Raw genomic sequence first — 25,427 nt, forward strand, 5'->3', positions numbered from 1 at the left:
AAAAAAACATAGAGAAACCATCAAACTACACCCAGGATTTAATTTGAAATTAAATTTATTCTTTATCAACAAATTTATAAAGTACAACTTTACTACAGTCTTTGAGTCCAAGATATTTTAAATAGTATTTGGTCGCTGAGGAAGACATAAGTTATAGTAAGCATCGTTGTTCCAAAAGTCTGGACCCTTCCATCCACACCAGCCCTAGATTTGGGAGAAGGGAAAGGAAAACCTTTTACAAAGTTATAGGACTACATGATTGAAACTGTAACATTTTACAATCCTGTTCTGTCAGCAGGGTCTTGGAATAAGGCTCTATATAATTCAAATATTTGAGTTCCTGTAAAGCATAGAAAAGTAGCTTATTTGGTCCCCTTTCAGACAGAATTAAAAAAACTTTAATTCTATGATATTTAATCATAGGAATCATTAAAAATGAAAAGCTTCATTATGGTACGGTTACTCAATACCACATTTTATTGATTTTAAGATGCATAGTTTTATAATTCTGGCAGTCGATGGCATGTGATAGTTTAACTGGCATCTGTCCATAACAAGACTGTATAGACAGTGAAAAAGACTGAACTAGAAAGTGGGCCTCCCCAGCCACCGAATCGGCCACTGCCTTGATCCCGACTTCCCAGCAGTGGCATCTCAGCAGTGATACATGACAGTGAGAAATCTGAGATTGCCCTTGGAGTTGCATTCTATGCCCTTCGTTTTCCTCAGGCTGTAATCATGCCACTTTCCAATTTTATGTCAGTATTAATCCTTTTCCCCAGCAGAGAAAATTACTTTCAAACAAAATCTCATTGTGAATATAGAAGTTTATCAAATTTCTTCTAAGGCATTGAGTTATCAATATTTTCTTAAAGACCCAGCTCACGACTTGTCTGTGTTACATCATTCTGAAATGAAATGCTTTGTTTGCAAATACTTGTGAGGAGACTAGTGAGGATTCAAAATGCCACCATGTGAGTGACAGGTAGTAATTTTACCCCTTACCCTACCAAACTGGGAAGCTGCTGGGCATTCTGGCAGTGACCTGAAGTCAAAGGTCAGAGTTCCTATAGGAGAAGATGGTGTGTTAGTCTGTTTTTCAGTGTGGAGGTGGGCGGGTTGAGTAGAGATGCTCTTTAGGTTTTTCATTTTTATTTTTCTGATTGCAGAAATAAAGATACATATAAAAATTCAAATGAGGTGAAAAGTAAAAATTAAAAAAAATCCTCCACCAGTCCTACCCCCGTCTCCACAGGTAACCACCATTAAGTTTGGTTTATTATCATTGCGAACTGTTTCTTTACATAAACACACTTTTTTTTATCATCTCATTTTTTTCAGCAAAACTTTCTCTAATGAATTTAATGTCCTAAAATCTGTTTTCTTAACAATAAATAAAAAAAGGCTTATACTTTCTCTGTTTTAATCTTTCTGTGGTCTTTTCACACATGTGGGCCATCTCCAGGTAACCAGACTCAAATTTTTTTCCAGAGAAGTGGGTAGAGAGGGTATCCAAACCAGAAACTGGGGGAGTAAGTAGGGGAGCCAGACTTATTTCCTTTGAGGTGTCTGGCTTGGGAACTTCAAACAGGAAAGCTCCCCAAGTGGGTAAAGAGAGGTCAGGCAGAGGTGCAAATGGCCCTCTGGCCCCTGCCATAGACTGAATGTGTCCAAGATTCATATGTTGAACCCTAGTCCCCAGTGTGATGGTATTTGGAAGTGGGCCTTTGGGAGGTGACTGGGTTATGAGGGTAGAGCCCTCACGAATGGGGTTGGTGCCCTCATTAAAAGAGGGCTCAGAGAGCTCCCTCATCCCTTCCACCATATGAGGACAGTGAAAAAAACTGCCATCTTTGAACTAGAAAGTGGGCCTCACCACCCACCAAATTGGCCAGCACTTTGATCCTGGATTTCCCAGCCTCCGGAACTGTGAGAAATAAATTTCTTGTTATAAGCCACCCAGTCTATGGTATTCTGTTACAGTAGCCGGGATGGACTAATAAGACAGTGCCTTAGATTCTTGAGTCACGTGAGAGTCAACAGCACTTCTACTGATGGCCCGGCCTTGGCCTCAAGGTTTCTTGCATGTGTGAAGAGAGCAAAGGGTTTTTGCTGTTACAAAGTTCTACAGAAATATAACTAGCAAAGGAGGGCTTCCCTGGTGGTGCAGTGATTAAGAATCCGCCTGCCAAGGCAGGGCACACAGGTTCGAGCCCTGGTCCGGGAAGATCCCACATGCTGCGGAGCAACTAAGCCCATGCGCCACAACTACGGAGCCTGCGCTCTAGAGCCCACAAGCCACAACTACTGAGCCTGCGCGCCTAGAGCCTGTGCTCCTCGACAAGAGAAGCCACCGCCATGAGAAGCCCACCCACCGCAATGAAGGGTAACCCCCGCTCGCCGCAACTAGAGAAAGCCCGCGTGCAATAAAGAAGACCCAATGCAGCCAAAGATAAAATAATTAAAAAAAAAAAGATTATTGCTAATCACAAGAAACAGACATCTCAAGTTAATGATTAAAAAAATAAAACTAGCAAAGGAAAGTGCAGTTCTCAGAGAAAGTAAGCAGGGACAATGCCTCACTCTATCTAATTGCATTAGAAAACCCTACCTAGATAATTCCATTTAGTCCAAAGTCCATCAAGCCAGCCAAAAAGAAGTAATTTTATTATCTGTATTATGCCTCTAATTAAAATCATAAGGCGTCTCACTGCCTTTAAGATAAAATCTGAAAGCCTTGCTCCTCTGCCTGGCGCACAGTGGCCATCCCAGATTTAGCTCCTGCCTATCCCTCCAGCTGTCAGCCACACCTCTTCACCAGCTGTCATCACGTTAAAACTGCCACAGCTCCTGGAGCATGCCCTGCTTTCCTTTCACTGTCTCTACGTGATGCCTCTGCAGGAGCAGCCTTGTGAACTCCAAGACCCAACGCAGCCAAATTAAAAAAAAAAAAAAAAAAAAAAAAAGAGCAGAGAAACCTTTTTATGGGTACTAATGATGTTGACTTAAGTGACAACATGACAAAAATGAAGGGTAGTGGATAGGATATATTCATTGGCTTATAGCTGTAAAGGCTGTATGCATTCTTTGTAATTTTAATATATTTGGCAAAGAATATAAAACTTATTTAAAACTCAGGTTAATTATGTCTTATAACACTTGCCTCCTAAAGATTTACTACTGAGTTTCATGAAAATTTAGTACTAGTTTCTCATGAAAGCTCAGTACTAAATCTGAATTAGTTGCCTATAAATTAACTTAAATTTATACCTCCTTTAGCTGGTAGTTTAAGCATCAACAAATACTCTTAAATCTGTTTCAAATATAACTCCTTCATAGAATGAGATGAAGTTATATGTAAATAAATTAAAGGCAGTCAAGCCTCCATAATGTCCAGCATACTGCTTAGCTAATTTTTGGTTAATTCTAAAATTATAAAGGTTATATACTCCACTCTATTTCAAGGCATTGATATATCTCACTATATTTATATTTATGCAAAGCTGTAAGTCTCCAGGGGAATATATTTATGAGTTTCGCATTCTATTAAGTTTAATAACTGAGAAAGTCTTGATAAATTTTGTCTTTCACAATTTACTTTAGTTCCCCCTTGTCCTTGTCCTCTGTATCTAGAGAGACAATTACTCATCACAGCCTTAGAATCCCTCCTTACAGTGAGGACCCCGCCCTCAGTTCATAATCCATCTTTCTGTTAGCTGCCAGTTTTCTATCCTTTGGTTCTGGGTTCTTTGCCTTGTATCTAAATTTGTGTTAAACAGACACTTACCTTTTCTATAATAACTTGCAGATCTTCAGCGCCTGTATAATGTGGATCTAAAATCAGAAATTTTATCTGTCCTGTAATCTCATTCCATGCAACTCCTAGTATTGTGTGGGCCAAAACTCCTCCCCCTATTGAAGAGGAAATATGAAATGAGAGGGCATATATTAATCTCAACTTCCCATTCAATTTCAATTTAAAAAGATTATTTTGCCTATTAATTGATCTAACAGCATTAAAATCAACTGGCGTACACTGTAAACGACACAATGTCAAATATACTCTGAAGAGATAAAATTACATCTTTAAGACAGAAAAGAAACAATCGTATCTATAATCATCTTAGGTTTATATTTCACTGCAATATCCATGGAATTACCTAGGCTGGATTTAAAAAGGGCCACAGAGGGTCTAAACTCCACACAACAGAGTAACAATCACTGCTGTTGGTACCTCTCTCAGCAGCTGGGCAATGCTGCCTCTGCTCTGAGTACCTCCAATGGTGCCGCCCATCTACTCTTTCAATACTTTCTGTATTTTGCTGAAATCTGCCTACCCGCATTTCTTACACACCAGTCTTGGCTTGCCTTCTGTCATCACAGGACAAGTCTTACTTCTCACAGAATCGTGAATCTTTAGATCAGCTAATCCAATCCTCTTATTTTACAACTAAAGCCCGAGAGGTTAAGCAATTTGCATAATGTCACACAGCCAGCCAGGTTAGTGCTAGCCATGACTTACAATGCTCAGCTCAGTGACCACTGCCTCTTTTCCATTCTGCTCTCAGCTCTTCAAGTATTTGAACACCGTTATCATTTCTCTTCTTAGCCTTTACTACTTCTGGTTATTATCTTTTTTGTAACTTTCCTCCTGCCTTGGAAATTTTAAAATAATATCCAGAGGACAGTATGCATGATGTAAAAGCTAATTTTAATATGTTTAAAAATGACTGATTTTATGTGCCATTACATATTTTTATTAACCGTAAGTTTCACATACTCTCCACTCTACCAAAAGAACCCAAGATATCCACACACCTTACCGATCATTACTGGTGTTCCTTCACTCTGGAAATGATTAACCAGTTCCCGTCCCTGAGAGGCCATTTCAGAACCTTGGCTAGAAAGAAACCATTTTCTATCAGATGAACTATTTCTAAGATAGTTGGGAATGTATGAATAATGTTTTACTGTGACAAAACTCACTTTTTAATCACCATATGCTTCACTACTTAATCTATCACTTATTTGTTAGCACTGATTTCCACAGCCAATCCAAACTGCACTTGTGAAATCAGAGGTATTAAAGTACTTGGACAATAAAAATAATAACACTATAGTTAGCAAGGTTGTTGTAATAGAAAATGTATTGAAAACATAAGCTCATAAATAAGGAGTAAGCTAGTGATGGTCATAGATATCAATCATATTAATATTTGCTCATATTTTAATACTAGAATTGTGATTAAAATATATTGGAAAAGATAAAATGAATGTATTATTTGGACACATTATTAACTTATTAAAATCTTAGGAAGAAAAAGAGTAGGAGATAAACAAAAAGGTCAGTCACAGATCAACATTTGATTTTTTCCTTTCAAGACATCTCTGCCTTAAGCATTAAAAAACTAGACTTTCTGGGGACTTCCCTGGTGGTGCAGTGGTTAAGAATCTGCCTGTCAATGCACGGGACACAGGTTCGATCCCTAGTCTGGGAAGATCCCACATGCCGCGGAGCAACTAAGCCCATGCGCCACAACTACTGAGCCTGTGCTCCCTAGAGCCCGTGCACCGCAACTACTGAGCCCACGTGCTGCAACTACTGAAGTCCGTGCGCCTAGAGCCCGTGCTCCACAACAAGAGAAGCCACCGCAATGAGAAGCCCACACACTGCAATGAAGAGTAGCCCCTGCTCACCACAACTAGAGAAAGCCCATGCGCAGCAACGAAGACCCAACGCAGCCAAAAAATAAAATATATAAAAAACTAAATAAAAAGAGAAAAACAAAACAAAAAAACTAGACTTTCTGTAACTCTACTCAAAACTGACATATTTGCAAGTTTTCCTCTTCCAGACTAAGATTAGGCCTAGAGCATATAAGCAGATATCACAAAGTTTACTCATAAACTCAAACATCTTCTAAAAAATAACAAAAAAATTTAGGGCTAGAAAAATGAGATTTATAAAGCAAGGAGGCAATGTGGAGGAAGAGAAAAGAGTGAAAACAAATGTGAGGGAAAATGCGCTTTTTCTTTTAATAAAAATGACAAATTCTCTTTGAAATGATTTCTCAGATTTCTTAAAGTATCCTTACCTGACAAACAGTATTTTTGAAGTTATACCAATCAAATGGTTCAGTACCAGCTGCACCTCGATAGATCCAATCCACTGCCGTGATCCGACAAATGTTGCTGGTTTGTCCCCAGCATCAACTAGAGCCTTTGTGTATTTAAAAATACACAAAGATCCAAACACAAGACAGCTATTAAAAATTACGTTTAGGGCATTTTCCCTGATTACCAGTATTTATATTTTTTTTCTTCAAAACAGAAATAAGTCTGCACCACGAGGTAGGAATAATTATTAATGGTATATTAAGGGTTAATGAAACATCCAACTGATTACAATTCAAAATGGCATGTTCTGTACCTGCTGAATTTCTCTGTGTGTTGGAATGGATCTCTCTGTGTATCCCTGGTGTTTGAACCAAGAGCAGATAGTCTGCAGAGACCGATAAGCACAGCCCCAGCCATTGTCATCTATCCGATCCTGCATATAATGATGGTAACCATATATGCCCTGGACCACAGAAATCTATATAAAAAGAAGAAACATAGTAAAATATTAACTTAAGATAGATGTATGTATCATATTACACATACACATACCGAGTCATTTTACTATTCTCGGAGCTAGACTTACTTCAGTTCCTTATAAAAATTTTTTTAAAAAAGAGGAAACACTCCCCAACTCTTTCAATGAGCCAGTATACTACTGATACAAAAGTGAAGTAAGAACAGTTATGAGAAAAGAAAATTATAAGACAATATCATTCATGAACACAGATGCAACAATCTTAACAAAATATTAGCAAACTAAATCCAGCAGAGAATAAAAAATAATAATTAATCATAACCAAACTATCATGAATGCAAATCTAATATTGTTTGGAGATTTGCATTGGAAGTATTTAGGAGTAAATAGCATGATGCCTGTAATTTTCTTTGAAATGGCTCAAGGGGAGAAAAGGAGAAATGAAGCAAATATAGCAAATTGTTGACATTGTTGCATATATGTAACAAGAGACATGTACAGTAACGTTCATAGCAGGGTTGTCTAAATAGCAAAAAAACCTGGGGGAAAAAAATCATACCAAGGTATATTGTCCAGCAATAAAGATAACTGAACTACAGTTATACACAATACCATGGATAAATCTTAGCTACATGATATTGAGTGAAAAAGCAAGTTGTAGAAGACTATACACAGAATGACACCATTTTGGTAAAACTCAAAATCAAGCAAGACTAAAAGCAACACTGTTGAGAGAAAATGTACATATATGGTGAAACTATTAAAAGAAAGGGAAGTGAATGATGAACCCAAAACTCAGTATAATAGTTCCTCCTGGGTGTCGGGGAGGCAGAGGAGTGCATAGGAAGGAGCACACAGTCAGACTGGCCACGTCCTAGTTCTTAAATGGCGTAGGGAGCTCTCCAATATTGATTTCTTTACTGTGCTTTATAACTTACATATATGTTACATGCACACATTAAGTATAATAAATATTAAGAAATATATAAATGCTTCTTGCATTTTTGCAATACAGATAACCAACCCATTTCATTGTCAAAAAACAATCAGTATTTATTCAGTACCTTCTGAGTGTCCCGGCGCTTAGTAAAGAACTATTAGGAATTAAAAATGAGTATATGATATAATACTTACCCTAGAAGAGTTCCAAATATAATCTGAGAGAGAAAACATTTATGTAATAATCTATTAGAAAACCATCAAGAGTTATGTTGCTTGTTAGAGACTCTAAGTTTTGTATTTCCTATTCAATGATTCTATGACTGTGACAGAACAAGATTTTCAATCAGGAACAGATCTCTCAAGATTTCCTCCCATATAAGCAAAATAAGTGAAATCATTCAATGTCACTGAAATGTTGACTAAAGTCTCATTCGTATGCATGTAACGGTGAGTGCCCAGCCAAGGCTGTTCTATGCGAAGCTGGTCTGCCCATAGCTCTCGCAGGTGAAGCTGCTGTCCCAAGTGCATGCTGATAGCCAGAAACAGAAGCGGGCCCCTAACTGCTCTAGGGTCAACGTTGTATTACGTACTCATTTTTTTTTTTTAAACTTTTGGGTTTGTTTATTTACTTACTTACTTACTTACTTACTTATTTATTTATTTATTTATGGCTGTGTTGGGTGTTTGTTTCTGTGCGAGGGCTTTCTCTAGTTGTGGCAAGTGGGGGCCACTCTTCATCGCGGTGCGCGGGCCTCTCATTATCGCGGCCTCTCCCGTTGCGGAGCACAGGCTCCAGACGCGCAGGCTCAGTAATTGTGGCTCACGGGCCTAGTTGCTCCGCGGCATGTGGGATCCTCCCAGACCAGGGCTCGAACCCGTGTCCCCTGCATTGGCAGGCAGATTCTCAACCACTGCGCCACCAGGGAAGCCTACGTACTCATTTTTAATTCTTAAGATTTCCTTACAAAGCACCTGGAGACTCAGCAGGTATTGAATAAATGCCGTGACAAGATGGGCCAATCAAGTTTTCTCTCATGGGAATTTGAATTGAGAGGTGCAGGGTGAATCAGGCAGTAAGTGCAAGGAATGAAGCTGAAACAATGCATGCAATCAGCAGCTCTGAGGGAGAGTAGGAAAAGTTATGTCAGGCTGAAAAAATGAGGAAACAGAAGACGAGGCTGAGAAAAGGTAGAGTAAAGGGAAGGAACAGGTCAGTTAGGATCAAAAGCACCCCCAAAGAAAGCTGAGAAATGCCATCAAGGAGTGAGAGTACACCTTGAGACCGAGGCTGGTCACAGCGCTGCTTTGTTCTAAGAGGCCCAGCTGTACGATTCCTATTCTTGGTTGCCCATGAGATCCTCTCTTACTAGCCTGCATGCATCCTTAAAGGAACCCTTCCCCACACTCCTTTTCTGAGCTACCTTTAGTGAAAAGATCTACCCCTTACAACTAGGTACGTGCTGTACAGGAAACATGTAGTGCTTTATTAGCCTTTTCCTACAGTGTGAGTTGTGTAGAAATATGCCCTTAATTAGCATGATTTCTCAGGTTCAGAATGGAAATAAAATGGGACAAGCCTTTAAAGAAATTAAGGAATGGAATTTTAGTAAGAGAAATGTGCTACACACTATCTATTCCTAACCTTTTTAGACCACTGTGAATTACTGCTATCTTAAGCAATGATCATTAAAAGAAAAGGGTGGTAAAGTATGTTTTAGGGACGATGATACCCGTTATGAATTGATCATTACAACTTCCACTGGGTACAGACAGAAAACAACTAACGACACTTATGATCAATTGACTCACATAGAGAATTATTAAACTCACCACACCAGTCTCTATGTTAGGTGAATTGAGATAAGTATGTGGATTTCTAACGTAACCATCTTTGTATGGTTCATCTGGAAAGTGATAAGCATTAGACCTTCTGAAATAAGGTCTATCATGAGGCAGATTGAAGAGATCGTGTAACTCCTAAATGAAATCAGAATCAAGAGGAAAGAAGAGAAAAAAGTTACATGATTTAGATTCCTAGTCAATAAATAAACTCAAACTAGATACAAAACAGAAAATTTACTAAATATTGGTTATAAACGTTATCAAACGCACTTATGATTTAATTCACTAAGGTCAAAGAAAGTGAGATTTAAACTAAAACCAAAAAAGATTTATTTTTGTTTATCTATGTATATGGATAGAAACTGGAAGGGAATGTAGAAAAATGATAATAATTCGTTAGAGTCAGAGAACTGAGATAATTTAAAATTACTCACTATAACACACTCTGTTAAAATACATCCAGGCTAAAGACTGGTTTTGAAACAGCCTCGTAAATGAGTAAATTATAATTAACAATGATATAATTATATCAAAATATTTTAAAAAATCATGCTTAGAGTACTTAACAAATATAAGGGGTAGTGATTAAATTATAGAGATTGGTGGCATGAAACCAACCAATATGGCATCAAAATAAAAATACACATACATGTTTAAAAGGCAATATGTTCCTGAATGTATAAAAACATGTAGTAGTTACTTTGAAAAGTCTGACATCTTCTTTTGCTATCTCCTATGTATTCTAGCAGTTTGAATGGGATCATTAGCTTATGTAACTGTTGCCTCTGCAAATCAATTCATCTGGCACTTACAGAGAGGTACAGAGGGTTACATTGTTATATCTCTTTTCAGGGACAGAGACCAGGAAGACAGTCCCATGGTATAATTTGATGGATGCCAGGCAAGGCCACACATAAAAAATATGTACTCCCAAACCAGTCATTTTGCCAAGAAATCTCATTTCTTTGAATGCTGATCATGTTTTCTTTAAAATGCCTCTAATAAAACCCAAATAACCCTGGGAGGTGGGGGATGGAGTAATACTATAAATCCTAATTAGAAACAGCATAAATCCTAATTTCCCTTCTCTGACTCTAATCTTGTCTCTTTCACAAATCTGGAAGTAACGGAAGAGAAAAAGAATATATTAAATAACACTCATCAGCTGCTCTAGGCATGTAAGCATCTTTTCAGTTCTAAATTTCATTACAGAAAAATAACATATGAACTACACTGAACATATGAAATTAAAATGTTACATATGGTTTAGCAAAGTATTTTTTCATTAATAATACTTTAAAAAGTTATAGAACAGAAATTAAATAAGGTGTAAAGCTAATAGTCTGCGTCCACACTTTAAAATTAAATCACAAAACAATGTCCATTTATTAGAAACACATAATTAAATACAAAATGAATGACAGCTGTATTTTTTTTAAGAAAAAATGAATTGGTTTCACCTTTCTATAGGCCTGCAGCTGATCATCTGGAATTCCTGATGGATATGAAACTGTTACAAGATTTTTTTCCCCTGGTAATAAAAAGTGCAGTGGTTCAGGGACCACGATAGATGTTCCTTTCATGTATTTCAAAATGCATTGTTCCATATCAGTTAGTTGATTATGAATTGCATCAACTAGACGTTTACGAACTCTGAGGGGGGGGGAATATACAAGTGCATTAACAGAAGTTATAGTAGTTTATGATACATGAAACTGTCGAGTGACTATATTCCTAATATATCCTCGATTGGACCAGGTTTATTAAAGGAAGTCTAAAAAATGCAAAGTTAAATGTTAAATAAACTAAATTTCCTCTGTGTAGATAAAGGGAAAACCCTACAGGTTTTGCATATTACTCTACTTCCTCCAATAAACATCTAATTACTAGATGACTCTTAGTTTAATAATAAACAAGGAGTAAATCATAGTAAAAACAACAGCAACACTGGATATGCCTATATGATAATTTAAAATGAGCTCTGATTACTTTGGGAGAGGGTCCTTATTTAAACGTGGCAGTAGTATTAGAAAATACCTACTTTCCCCACGTTTCTTCTGGAGCAACAGATACAACTGCATCGACCGGTAAAGTCATATTAACATAGTGGTGTCCTCCGCTTTCTCTTTCAATGATGGGTGTTACAGGTGCCAGAGGGGTTGACATTTCCAGCATAAGATCTATATTTACTATTTGATGCTATAAAGATAAACAGTAAAAGTTAACTTATAGAACACTGAATAATAATATAAAAGGTAAGTAAACGACTTTTTAAGGACCATATAAGCTATATTACAGTAAATTATTGAAAAGCACAAATCTTAAAGAAGAAATCTTCCCTGCTTCAAAATAATCTGAGAAGGGGAGAGTGAGTGGGGAGTGAAGGTGAAATCAGATTGATCACGTACTGATAAACATTAAAGTTAGGTTCACCAGGCTTCATTTAACTATTTTCTCTACTTTTGTATACATTTAAAAATTTCAAAACAGAACAAAAAAAATCAAATGAACAAGATACAATAACCACACACTGAAGCAACTTTTAAACATGTATCATGACTATATACCTGTGGTCTAAAGACATAAAAAACTATAAACAAATATTGAACTCTATTAGTAGGTTTGATTTTGATAGTGGCATGGGAAAACAATTCCGAAAATGCTTTCTGTATATTAAACAAATTTAGCAAAATATTAAGAGTACTGGAAGCCAGGTTTCTCACTGGGAAAAGGTTAGGAATTGTGTGAGGCTGAAGTAGAACTGGAGGTATAATATGATTTACACAAATATGGATGTATGTGTTATATATGTATAGTATGTATATATACATGTGTGTGTTCCTTGGGGAAATGGCTGATTCCTGAGCTAACACAGGGAAAGTACAAGATGTGTCTGGAACATCCTGTGGAAGAAAGTAGCAAGTACTCAAAAATATGGTGTCAAGAGGACATTGGAGCCAGCATGAAGTTTCTATTGGCCAAATCTTAGAAAATGTGAGCATCAAAATAACTAATGACAGTAACAGTAACAGATAACTCATTGCATAAAATAGGAATCCATGCTTCCATGCAGTTAATAAACAAATAGGGAAATGGAAAATCTCTCCCTCACAGTATGTCATCTAATAAATGTAAAAGGAAACGATAGACTTAGAAAAATCACTACTTTGCAACCATCAGATTAATGCTAGATTCTGGCAAAAATTATCAATTGATGTTAGAAGTGATGGGTAAAAACTTGATGAGGAACAGGATATATATATATAAACTCAAAGTACCTTCCCACAAAATACTTACTAATTATAAGGGCAAAAAATAGTACCCTCACAGTGGAGAACACTGGCAGATACCACATTAAATGATCAAAGTTAACATCACTAATACAAGAACAAACTGAGCATATGCTTCTTTCATACGACGTGCTGAGAAGGACACACATTACTTCTGTGGTATTCCTACCAACAATGACCACATGAATCTATCATGAGGAAGCCTAAAACAAACCCAAACCCAAACTGAGGAACATCCTACAAAAGAACTGACCTGTATCCCTCAAAATGTCAAGCTCCAACGACTGGTAATTCTCAAATCCTTATCCATAGCCCATAATTTTTTTTGTACACTCCACATTTATAAATCTAACAGCTCATGTGGACTCCTCACTGCTGTCTAAAACATAATGTGACCGAAACTGACCTCATGTCTTCCCCATCTTCCATCTTTACCCAAGCAAGAAGCTGGTCATCCCACATCCAATTAGTTTCCAAGTATAATCTATTCGATCCCCTAAATAGTTCTTGTATCCATTCCCTCCTCTTTATTACTGTAGCTACTGTTTTGGTTTGGCTTCTCCTAAGTGGTCCCTGCCCACATCTCCAACCTCACGTCCACTCTATTTTCCTTACTAGTCTGGAAAAACACTAAAGGCATACTAACTTTGTACAACTTCCTGCCTTGAACCAGCAGCTCCATTTTTCATCTCCAATATCTGGCAAAGTTCGTGGCATGTGGCAGGTACTCAATAGTACTGGTTCAAAAATCAACAGAACCAAAACAGTGTGAAGAAAAGTAAATCATTTATTATTTACTACCTCATATAGCATAATGTGTCACTGTCATGTTTCAGAATGATCCCTTTTTATTTGTTTTTAAATAATTTGTAAACAGACTCAAGCTGTTTTATTTCTGTGGGAGCAAACAAGGCATCCAAAAAACCCATTTAAGATATATATTATAATGGGACAAAAGTTTAGATATGTACACCAGAGATATAACCTCTGGCAAGTCATTTAATTTTTCTGGACCTGAATAATCTGATCTGTAAAAAAGATAAGAAAGTTGGGTTAAGTAATTTCTAAGATCTCACTCAACTCCAAATTCAAGGATTGAAAATTTTATCACTAAGAAGACAGGTGATTTGCTTACCATGTCTGACAACTTTTTGTCTTTCTTCCTCATGAATTTTCGTTTTGTATCTTCTTCCTGTTCAAATCTAAATTTTTAATACACGAAGATGTTTATCATACGAAATGACGTTGTGAAAACACTTCTAGCCATCTTCAAGCATACTCACTGAATAAAGCGCATTATGTTCTTACAGGTGGAACTATCAGTCAGTTCTCCTGGAATGGTGTTCATGTCACTGTTAGGCCATATGTACACTGAACTGTGGCAGATCCTGAACACAAGTGCATTTGAAGAAAGTTTGGTTGAGAGGTCACTCAACATATGTTTTAGTGCTTTCTTGATAAAAATTTCTAAATTAAAAGAATATAAATAGAATAAGAAAAACTGTAAACTTTTCAACATGAATGCTTCCAAGCACACAAAAGTACAGCACAGTAAAACTGACCCCCAAATATCCATTCCCTACATTCAATACTATAAAAACATTTTTTTTGCCTTTTTTAAAAAAAAATGACATAAAATTCATTGTTTAATATGTACAATTCAGTTGCTTTTAGTATACGACAAGGTTTAAAATCATCACTATTTAATTCCAGAACATTTCATCACCCCCAAAGAAACCCTGGCCTTACCAGCGGTCATTCCCCATTCTCCCATGGCAATCACTAACCTACTTTTGGTCTCTATAGATCTGCCTATTCTGGACACTTCATATAAATGGAATCACACATTACGTAGCCTTTTGTGTCTGGCTTCTTTCACTCGGCCTAATACTTTCAAGATTCATCCATATTGTGGATTCATCCATAATGTGAATTCATCCATAGCATGAATTAGCACTTCACTCTTTTTTATGGCTGAATAATACTCCATTGTATGAGCAAAACATGTTTTGTTTATCCATTCATAAGCTGATACACATTTGGGTTGTTTCTACTTTTCAGTTATTATGAATAATGCGAACATTCGTGCACAAGTTATTGTGTGGACATACGTTTTTAATTCTCTTAGGTGATCACCTAGGAAGAATTGCTGGGTCATACGGTAACTGTCTTTTTGAGGAACTGCCAAACTGTTTTCCAAAGAAACTGCACCATTTTATATTCCCATCAGCAATGTATAAGGATTCCAATTACTCTCAAAATACCATATTACTTATAGCAATAAAACAGTTGCATGAAATTTAAATTTCTTTATAGTTCTTTTCTTCCTTGGACTACATCCCACTAAGACTGTACAAAGTACTGTGCTCTGAAGTCACAGTTTTTTTCTCTGTGTGGTATGTCATCAACCTGATATTTGTCTGACTTCATTTTCAGGGATTTCCTTTTTACTTTATAGAACTTTTTAAATATGAAAAACATTTTCATGGTTCCAAAGTCAAAACTATAAAGAAGATATATCTGAAGAAGACAATATTTAAATACTTGTCTTAGCTTTATACTCCTAAATCCTAAACCTAGTTAACCTTGTGATTAAAATATTTATTTAACTATCACACTGACATCTTGATAAATAAATACCTTGAGATTGTGGTAGAGAAAAGATTACTTTTAACAAGTCAGATTAAAAGATATCCTGATATGTTTCAGAAAGCCAAATGTAAAGATTTTTAGCTGCACTACAAAAGACAAACATAATTCCTGGATTACCTTCTGTTTATCCCTGAAAGACCATGAGGTAAAGTACCTAAATAATTGTGATGTCTTTAAGTTAAGCACCTTCTTCCCCTCAATTTCCTCATTAATGATTCCCTTCATTGAGTGTTTCAAAGAGTTTGATACAGGAGGAGGAATACTATCAAGTCAGAAGACAAGCTCAAATACATTAATTACTAGGTAAAAAGTATCTGTAGTCCTTATTTACATTTGAAATTACATCATTATATCTGGTGACTAATATATTAGTTATACTTTGGGATAAGTTCATAGCAAAGTATACCTTCAATTTATATTAAGTTGTAAAATGTAAGGCTTTATCCATACAAGTAACATATTAAGGAACAACAATACTTTACTGATAAGATAGGCCTAAAAGTGAGTTTTAGTCCTTGCAAAATGATTCTCATCTTGATGGCACATTAGAGAATCACCTAAAAATCTTACTGATGCCCGAGTCTCTGTCCTTAGAGACTTTAATTGGTCTGGAAGTGGGGATTAGAATGTGGACCAAGATTGAGAACAATTGTCTAATATGAAGGGATGGGTCAGAAAGAACATTCTGCATTCACTCTCCCTCTTTCCAAAGGGCCAGTAAATAATCGTCAGCCGGTGATCTCCTTCAAGGAACTCTGACACTGTTTATTCCTTATCTTTCTGAACTTCTTTGTGGCTCCTGACACCATTGATCATGCTTTTCTTGAGTGATTTCATTTAGTATCAAGGTATTAACTACCATCCTTGAGAGATATTAAGTTCTCTTATCTCCAGTTCTGACCACTCTCCCCTAAGTTTCAGACTCAAATTACCAAATGCCTGTTGGGCGTTGGCACTTGGCTTACTGTGGCATCTCAAATGAAACACATCTCCAACACAGCTCCTCATCTTCTTCCTCTGATATTCTTTGCCTCAGTTTGTGGCAGTAGTCAGAAACAGGAAGACATCCTAGAATCTGGTTTATACAAACACTGCTGATTTTTCTCCCATAGAGCTTGCCTACCATTCCTAAACAACACGACATTCAAGAGAGTGGGCTCTGGAGGCACAGGGTTATGTACAGTTGTAAGCCTACAATGTACAAGTCTGGGTGCCTCTTTATATTGTGCTCATGGTGGATATTTATATTTATCGTGACAATTTTCTTTGAGAGGGCAGTAAAGTTTCTTAAGTAAGGAGACACCTTTTCCTAATGTGCACAGAGAGCCCCATGGGCTAGAGGTGGTGGGGAACAGTGTCTAAGTTTAAATCCAATTTATATCACTTACTAACTATATGACCTTAGACAGTTTATTCATCCTATCTCTCAGTTTCATGTGCAAAATGGTAAGAATCTCACTATATTTCATAATCAACTTTATAATAAAAAAGCAGAGTATTTTGGCAGACCTACCATTAGGAGTAGCTAGCTGAAAAGCTAGATCAAGGCCACCTCTCATTCTGAAGAGTATATCCATAGTCTCTGAAATAACCTAAGACAAATAAAACCAAAATTTCATTGTAAAACAAAAACTCATCCTCACATAAATTAGAATCTAACTGAATTTAGGTTAAGGCATTAATTAACCTTGATTTTTCAAGTTATTTCATGAGTTAATTCCTTGTTTTATGGAGAAAAACAAAACACCCTAAATTCTAAATAAGAGGTTCTCAACCTTTGTTCCACATTGAAATCACCAGAGAAGTTTAAAATACTGATTCCTGGGCTACACCCCCCGAGATTCTGATTAATTGGCCTGGAGAGGGTCTAGGCACAAGGATATTTAAAAAGTCCTCCATGTGAATGATTCTAATGGGAAAAGGTTGAGGACCACTGCTCTAAGAAAGTATTTCTAAATTACAGTTTTAACAATTATAGGGTTTAACAATGACATGAAAAGATCAATGGAAAATAACTAGTTTAAGAATGGGACAGAAACACTGACCCTATTATGATAAGAACTGATGGTCAAGACAATGAGAGGAAACTAATATATCACTGATGGTGGGAGTATAAACTCTTAGAATTCTTCATAGGGTGATGTGGCAATAAGAATCAAAAGCCTTATATTCACGAGCAGAAGCAAGAAGAACTACAATCCTGCAGCCTGTGGAACAAAAACCACATTCACAGAAAGACAGACAAGATGAAAAGGCAGAGGGCTATGTACCAGATGAAGGAACAAGATAAAACCCCAGAAAAACAACTAAATGAAGTGGAGATAGGGAACCTTCCAGAAAAAGAATTCAGAATAATGATAGTGAAGATGATCCAGGACCTCGGAAAAAAAATGGAGGCAAAGATCAAGAAGATGCAAGAAATGTTTAACAAAGATCTAGAAGAATTAAAGAACAAACAAACAGAGATCAACAATATAATAACTGAAATGAAAACTACACTAGAAGGAATCAATAGCAGAATAACTGAGGCAGAAGAACGGATAAGTGACCTGGAAGACAGAATGGTGGAATTCACTGCTGCAGAACAGAATAAAGAAAAAAGAATGAAAAGAAATGAAGACAGCCTAAGCGACCTCTGGGACAACATTAAACACTACAACATTCGCATTATAGGGGTCCCAGAAGGAGAAGAGAGAGAGAAAGGACCAGAGAAAATATTTGAAGAGATTATAGTCAAAAACTTCCCTAACATGGGAAAGGAAATAGCCACCCAAGTCCAGGAAGCACAGAGAGTCCCATACAGGATAAACCCAAGGAGAACCACACCGAGACACACAGTAATCAAACTGGCAAAAATTAAAGACAAAGAAAAATTATTGAAAGCAGCAAGGGAAAAACGACAAATAACATACAAGGGAACTCCAATAAGGTTAACAGCTGATTTCTCAGCAGAAACTCTACAAGCCAGAAGGGAGTGGCATGATATACTTAAAGTGATGAAAGGGAAGAACCTACAAACAACATTACTCTACCCAGCAAGGATCTCATTCAGATTCGATGGAGAAATCAAAAGCTTTACAGACAAGCAAAAGCTAAGAGAATTCAGCACCACCAAACCAGCTCTACAACAAATGCTAAAGGAACTTCTCTAACTGGGAAACACAAGAGAAGAAAAGGACCTATAAAAACAAACCCAAAACAATTAAGAAAATGGTCATAGGAACATACATATCGATAATTACCTTAAACGTGAATGGATTAAATGCTCCAACCAAAAGACACAGGCTTGCTGAATGGATACAAAAACAAGACCCAACTATATGCTGTCTACAAGAGACCCACTTCAGACCTAGGGACACATACAGACTGAAAGTGAGGGGATGGAAAAAGATATTCCATGCAAATGGAAATCAAAAGAAAGCTGGAGTAGCAATACTCATATCAGATAAAATAGACTTTAAAATAAAGAATGTTACAAGAGACAAGGAAGGACACTACATAATGATCAAGGGATCAATCCAAGAAGAAGATAAAACAGTTATAAATATATATGCACCCAACATAGAAGCACCTCAATACATAAGGCAATTGCTAGCAGCTATAAAAGAGGAAATCGACAGTAACACAATAATAGTGGGGGACTTTAACACCTCACTTACACCAATGGACAGATCATCCAAAATGAAAATAAATAAGGAAACACAAGCTTCAAATGACGCAATAGACCAGATAGATTTAATTGATATTTATAGGACATTCCATCCAAAAACAGCAGACTACACTTTCTTCTCAAGTGCACACAGAACATTCTCCAGGATAGATCACATCTTGGGTCACAAATCAAGCCTCAGTAAATTTAAGAAAATTGAAATCATAACAAGCATCTTTTCTGACCACAACGCTGTGAGATTAGAAATGAATTACAGGGAAAAAAACGTAAAAAACACAAACACATGGAGGCTAAACAATACGTTACTAAATAACCAAGAGATCACTGAAGAAATCAAAGAGGAAATCAAAAAATACCTAGAGACAAATGACAATGAAAACACGACCATCCAAAACCTATGGGATGCAGCAAAAGCAGTTCGAAGAGGGAAGTTTATAGCTATACAAGCCTACCTCAAGAAACAAGAAAAATCTCAAATAAACAATCTAACTTTATACCTAAAGGAACTAGAGAAAGAAGAACAAACAAAACCCAAAGTTAGCAGCAGGAGAGAATCATAAAGATCAGAGCAGAAATAAATGAAATAGAAACAAAGAAAACAATAGCAAAGATCAATAAAACTAAAAGCTGGTTCTTTGAGAAGATAAACAAAATTGATAAACCATTAGCCAGACTCATCAAGAAAAAGAGGGAGAGGACTCAAATCAATAAAATTAGAAATGAAAAAGGAGAAGTTACAACAGACACCGCAGAAATACAAAGCATCCTAAGAGACTGCTACAAGCAACTCTATGCCAATAAAATGGACAATCTGGAAGAAATGGACAAATTCTTAGAGAGGTATAACCTTCCAAGACTGAATCAGGAAGAAATAGAAAATATGAACAGACCAATCACAAGTAATGAAATTGAAACTGTGATTAAAAATCTCCCAACAAACAAAAGTCCAGGACCAGATGGCTTCACAGGTGAATTCTATCAAACATTTAGAGACGAGCTAACACCCATCCTTCTCAAACTCTTCCAAAAAATTGCAGAGGAAGGAACACTCCCAAACTCATTCTATGAGGCCACCATCACCCTGATACCAAAACCAGACAAAGATACTACAAAAAAAGAAAATTACAGACCAATATCACTGATGAATATAGATGCAAAAATCCTCAACAAAATACTAGCAAACAGAACCCAGCAACACATTAAAAGGATCACACACCATGATCAAGTGGGATTTATCCCCGGGATGCAAGGATTCTTCAATATACACAAATCAATCAATGTGATACACCAAATTAACAAATTGAAGAATAAAAACCATATGATCATCTCAACAAATGCAGAAAAAGCTTTTGACAAAATTCAACACCCATTTATGATAAAAACTCTCCAGAAAGTGGGCATAGAGGGAACCTACCTCAACATAGTAAAGGCCATATATGACAAACCCACAGCAAACATCATTCTCAATGGGGAAAAACTGAAAGCATTTCTTCTAAGGTCAGGAACAAGACTAGGATGTCCACTCTCACCACTATTATTCAACATAGTTTTGGAAGTCCTAGCCATGGCAATCAGAGACGAAAAATAAATAAAAGAATACAAATTGGAAAAGAAGAAGGAAAACTGTCACTGTTTGCAGATGACATGATACTATACATAGAGAATCCTAAAGATGCCACCAGAAAACTACTAGAGCTAATCAATGAATTTGGTAAAGTTGCAGGATACAAACTTAATGCACAGAAATCTCTTGCATTCCTATACACTAATGATGAAAAATCTGAAAGAGAAATTAAAGAAACACTCCCATTTACCACTGCAACAAAAAGAATAAAATACCTAGGAATAAACTTACCTAGGGAGACAAAAGACCTGTACATAGAAAACTATAAGACACTGATGAAAGAAATTAAAGATGATACCAACAGATGGAGAGATATACCATGTTCTTGGATTGGAAGAATCAATATTGTGAAAATGACTATACTATCCAAGGCAATCTACAGATTCAATGCAATCCCTATCAAATTACCAATGGCATTTTTTACAGAAGTAGAACAAAAAAATCTTAAAATTTGTATGGAGACACAAAAGATCCCGAATAGCCAAAGCAGTCTTGAGGGAAAAAAATGGAGCTGGAGGAATCAGACTCCCTGACTTCAGACTATACTACAAAGCTACAGTAATCAAGACAATATGGTACTGGCACAAAAACAGAAATATAGATCAATGGAACAAGACAGGAAGCCCAGAGATAAACCCACGCACCTATGGTCAACTAATCTATGAGAAAGGAGCCAAGGATATACAATGGAGAAAAGACAGTCTCTTCAATAAGTGCTGCTGGGAAAACTGGACAGCTACATGTAAAAGAATGAAATTAGAACACTCCCTAACACCATACACAAAAATAAACTCCAAATGGATTAGAGACCTAAATGTAAGACCGGACACTATAAAACTCTTAGAGGAAAACATAGGAGGAACACTCTTTGACATAAATCACAGCAAGATTTTTTTGATCCACCTCCTAGAGTAATGGAAATAAATACAAAAATAAACAAATGCGACCTAATGAAACTTCAAAGCTTTTGCACAGCAAAGGAAACCATAAACAAGACAAAAAGACAACCCTCAGAATGGGAGAAAATATTTGCAAACGAATCAATGGACAAAGAATTAACTCCAAAATATATAAACAGCTCATGCACCTCCATATTAAAAAAACAAACAACCCAATCCAAAAATGGGCCGAGGACCTAAACAGACATTTCTCCAAAGAAGACATACAGATGGCCAAGAAGCACATGAAAAGCTGCTCAGCATCACTAATTATTAGAGAAATGCAAATCAAAACTACACTGAGGGGGCTTCCCTGGTAGCGCAGTGGTTGAGAATCTGCCTGCCAATGCAGGGGACACGGGTTCCAGCCCTGGTCTGGGAAGATCCCACATGCCGCAGAGCAACTAGGCCCGTGAGCCACAATTACTGAGCCTGCGCGTCTGGAGCCTGTGCTCCGCAACAAGAGAGGCCGCGATAGTGAGAGGCCCACGCACCGCGATGAAGAGTGGCCCCCACTTGCCGCAACTAGAGAAAGCCCTCGCACAGAGACGAAGACCCAACACAGCCATAAATAAATAAATAAATAAATAAATAAATAAATAAATAAAAAATTAAAAAAAAAACATACTGAGAAAAGCACACAATTTATACGTGTACATCTCTATTAAAAACAAAAAACAAACAAATAAAAACTACAATGAGGTACCACCTCACACCAGTTAGAATGGGTGTCATCAGAAAATCTACGAACAACAAATGCTGGAGAGGGTGTGGAGAAAACGGAACCCTCTTGCACTGTTGGTGGGAATGTAAATTGATACAGCCACTATGGAGAACAGTATGGAGGTTCCTTAAAAAACTAAAAATAAAATTACCATATGATCCAGCAATCCCACTACTGGGCATATACCCAGAGAAAACCATAATTCAAAAAGGCACATGCACCCCAATGTTCATTGCAGCACTATTTACAATAGCCAGGACATGGAAGCAACCTAAATGCCCATTGACAGACGAATGGATAAAGAAGATGTGGTACATATATACAATGGAGTATTACTCAGCCATAAAAAGGAACGAAATTGGGTCATTTGTGGAGACGTGGATGGATCTAGAGACTGTCATACAGAGTGAACTAAGTCAGAAAGAGAAAAACAAATATCGTATATTAACGCATGTATGTGGAACCTAGAAAAATGGTACAGATGAACTGGTTTGCAGGGCAGAAACTGAGACACAGATGTAGAGAACAAATGTATGGACACCAAGGGGGGAACGCGGCAGGGGTGGTGGTGGTGGTGGTGGTGTGATGATTTGGGCGATTGGGATTGACATGTATACACTGATGTGTATAAAACTGATGACTAAGAAGAACCTGCTGTATAAAAAAAAAAACAAAATTCAAAAATTCAAAAAAAAAAGCCTTATATTCACATTCTTGGCCTAGTAATTCTGTATTTAGAAATTTAATTTCTAAGGAAATTTGCAAAACACACAAAGATTAGGGTATACAGATGTTAACCTGTCAACAAGATATTGATTAAATAATTATGATTATACAGTAATGAAAAATAATGCTTTATAAGAATATTTAATGCCATAGGAAAATGCTTGTAACTTATAAATGGGGAAAAAAGCACTTGCAAAGTGGAATCTATTAGCAGTTCTTAATTTGGGTCCATACATTGCAGGTAGTTGACATATGACAAAGACATATATCATTTTGCTGGGGGAGAGGAGTGGGAAGGAGGAAGGCATTTCAGAGGTTTCATCAGATACTCAAAATATGTCCCACTCAAAATATGTCCCAAACAGGCTGAAGAACCATACTACACAGTAAGAACCCTATTTTGAAATAAATTAGTAAGTATTTACATTTACTGAGCCCTTAAAAAGTAAAAGGCACTATGCTAAATGACTGGACATATATTAACTTTGATCCTCAGAACATTACAAAGTAGGTACCATTACTATTTTTCTCATTTACAAATCCTTGTCACATTTTTTTTTTTTTAGCCGCGCCACGCGGCATGTGGGTTCTTCCCCAACCAGGGATTGAACCTGTGCCCCCTGCATTGGGCGAGGAGTCTTAACCACTGGACTGCCAGGGAAGTCCCCTTGTCACATTTTTTTAAGGGTGACTGCTTTTATTTTCCATAAATTGTAACCTGTTGAAAGGCCATGTCCTTTGCCCCAATTATACTTCTAGGAATTTATCCTAAAGAAATAATCACGAAAGTTCAGACAAATTTAGCTTGAATGTTACCCACTTACCATACTGTTATTCATCATAGCAAAAAGCAAGCAAACAAACAAAAAACCCCACCTAAATAGCTACCAATAACAAGTATGTTAAGTAAATAAGTCAGTTAAATACTACGCACCTATTTGAATAAAAAATATTTAATGGCACTGAAAGATACTGAAGATAAAAGTTATAAAGACAGGCAAGAGCAACATTTAACTGTTACTTTCTTTATGACCTTGTAACTAATCACTCAAGTCTGTCTTCTCTTCTGTAAAACTGGAAAAATATACAACTTCACAGGGTTGTTGTGAAGGTTCCATAAGAGATCTTATGAGAATGCACTAGAATCTCCTTACACTTCTGAAGTGAGATCCCTTCTGAAGAAATAATATTTAAACTGAGATCTGAGGGGTAAGTATGTAAGAGTATGAACAATTCCAAAGGAAAGATGGGGGTGCAGGTGGACAAGCCCATCCCAGGCAGGGGCTCAGATTGGTGAAGGCCTGCTTAAAAGACCACTTAAGAGACCACAGCAGATGGTTAGATCTCATGGTGCCAAGGACAAGGATAGTTAGACAGTGACGACTGACAGCCATTTAGAAGTAGATTTCATAGCATTTGATTAGTGAACAGATGTTCAGGTGTTGAGAAGAGGGCGATGTCAAGGATGATGATTTCCAGGTTTTTGGCATGAACAACGGTGGGGTGGATGGTAGCCCAATGAACTGAGATGGGGATCACTGGAGGAAGAGCAGGTGTGGCACGAGGGGAGGTGGGAATGGTGAGTCAGTTTTGAACTTGCTGAGTCTGAAATACATATGAGCCATCCAAGTGGAGGTACAGTTAGTAGATATGCGGATCTGGAGCTCAGAATACATCTCTAAGCTGGAGATACAAATTTTGGAGAAAGCATAGGGTGTAAAGAAAAGTACTGAACGCCACATCTAGGATACGGATTGGAGGACCTGCTTGAGCAATTAAGAGGGAAACCAGGGGAGTGTGACATCACAGCAGCTAAGGGAATACAGTATTTGCAAAGTCACTCATATCTTTCCCAGGTCCAATCCTTCCTCGAAACCTTCAAAAACGCCTCACAATTCCCTCGTTCTCAAAATGCATGCACAAGTAGAAGGTGCAGGGCGGGCGTATCCAAAGGCGGCTGCAGTGGGGCCGGGGGTTCAAGGTTGTGCGGGGCAGTTTCCCTCCGGTCCTACCGGGAGAGGCCGAGGACAGGACGGCCCAGACCACGGAGTTCGCAGCTACCACCGTGGGTCCCGGCAGAACCAGTTATTTCAAGGGCCATAAAGCATCGTAGCAGCTAGTGAAGTCTGAGGGGAAACGCAGGGGTTGGGGGCGAGCACGGGTACTCACCATAGCGGGTACGTGGAGCTGATAGGGGCGCCGACGGCCGCCCAGGCACAGGACGCTGGCCCGGAACTGGCGTCATCGGGGGCGGGGCTTGGGAAGGCCGACTACAATTCCCAACATGCCCTGCAATATACGTCACGGGGCGTACCATCACGCCACATCTCGCGGATGGATAATGGGGCGGGAAGCGGAAGTCTCCTTTTCGGTAAATTCTGTTGAGTGCGTCATTCGTTTCCTGTAGACACTCTTACGTCTTTC

At 37.5% G+C, this 25,427-nt stretch overlaps 1 protein-coding gene across 3 annotated transcripts; it reads right to left on the reverse strand.

Moving 5' to 3' along the window:
* Nucleotides 1-37: 37 nt before the first annotated feature.
* On the reverse strand, nt 38-25,251 carry UFSP2 (UFM1 specific peptidase 2). Of its 3 annotated transcripts, XM_061177198.1 has the most exons (12): nt 25,173-25,251; nt 16,835-16,913; nt 13,953-14,136; nt 13,805-13,871; nt 11,421-11,578; nt 10,840-11,032; nt 9,368-9,514; nt 6,431-6,595; nt 6,096-6,220; nt 4,824-4,900; nt 3,788-3,912; nt 38-204 (listed from the first exon to the last, which is right to left on the reverse strand). In XM_061177198.1, exons 1-12 carry the CDS (start codon nt 25,173-25,175, stop codon nt 118-120), a joined length of 1,410 nt encoding a protein of 469 aa, XP_061033181.1. In that variant the 5' UTR covers nt 25,176-25,251; the 3' UTR covers nt 38-117. The 3 variants fall into 3 exon arrangements, with proteins under 3 accessions (XP_061033181.1, XP_061033183.1, XP_061033182.1); XM_061177199.1 differs by lacking the exon at nt 38-204 and having other exon boundaries at nt 3,794-3,912; nt 4,819-4,900; XM_061177200.1 differs by lacking the exons at nt 38-204; nt 4,824-4,900 and having other exon boundaries at nt 3,792-3,912.
* Nucleotides 25,252-25,427: the final 176 nt, after the last annotated feature.

This window comes from Eubalaena glacialis, chromosome 20 (assembly GCF_028564815.1).
Source record: "Eubalaena glacialis isolate mEubGla1 chromosome 20, mEubGla1.1.hap2.+ XY, whole genome shotgun sequence".
Taxonomy (NCBI): Eukaryota; Metazoa; Chordata; class Mammalia; order Artiodactyla; family Balaenidae; genus Eubalaena; species Eubalaena glacialis.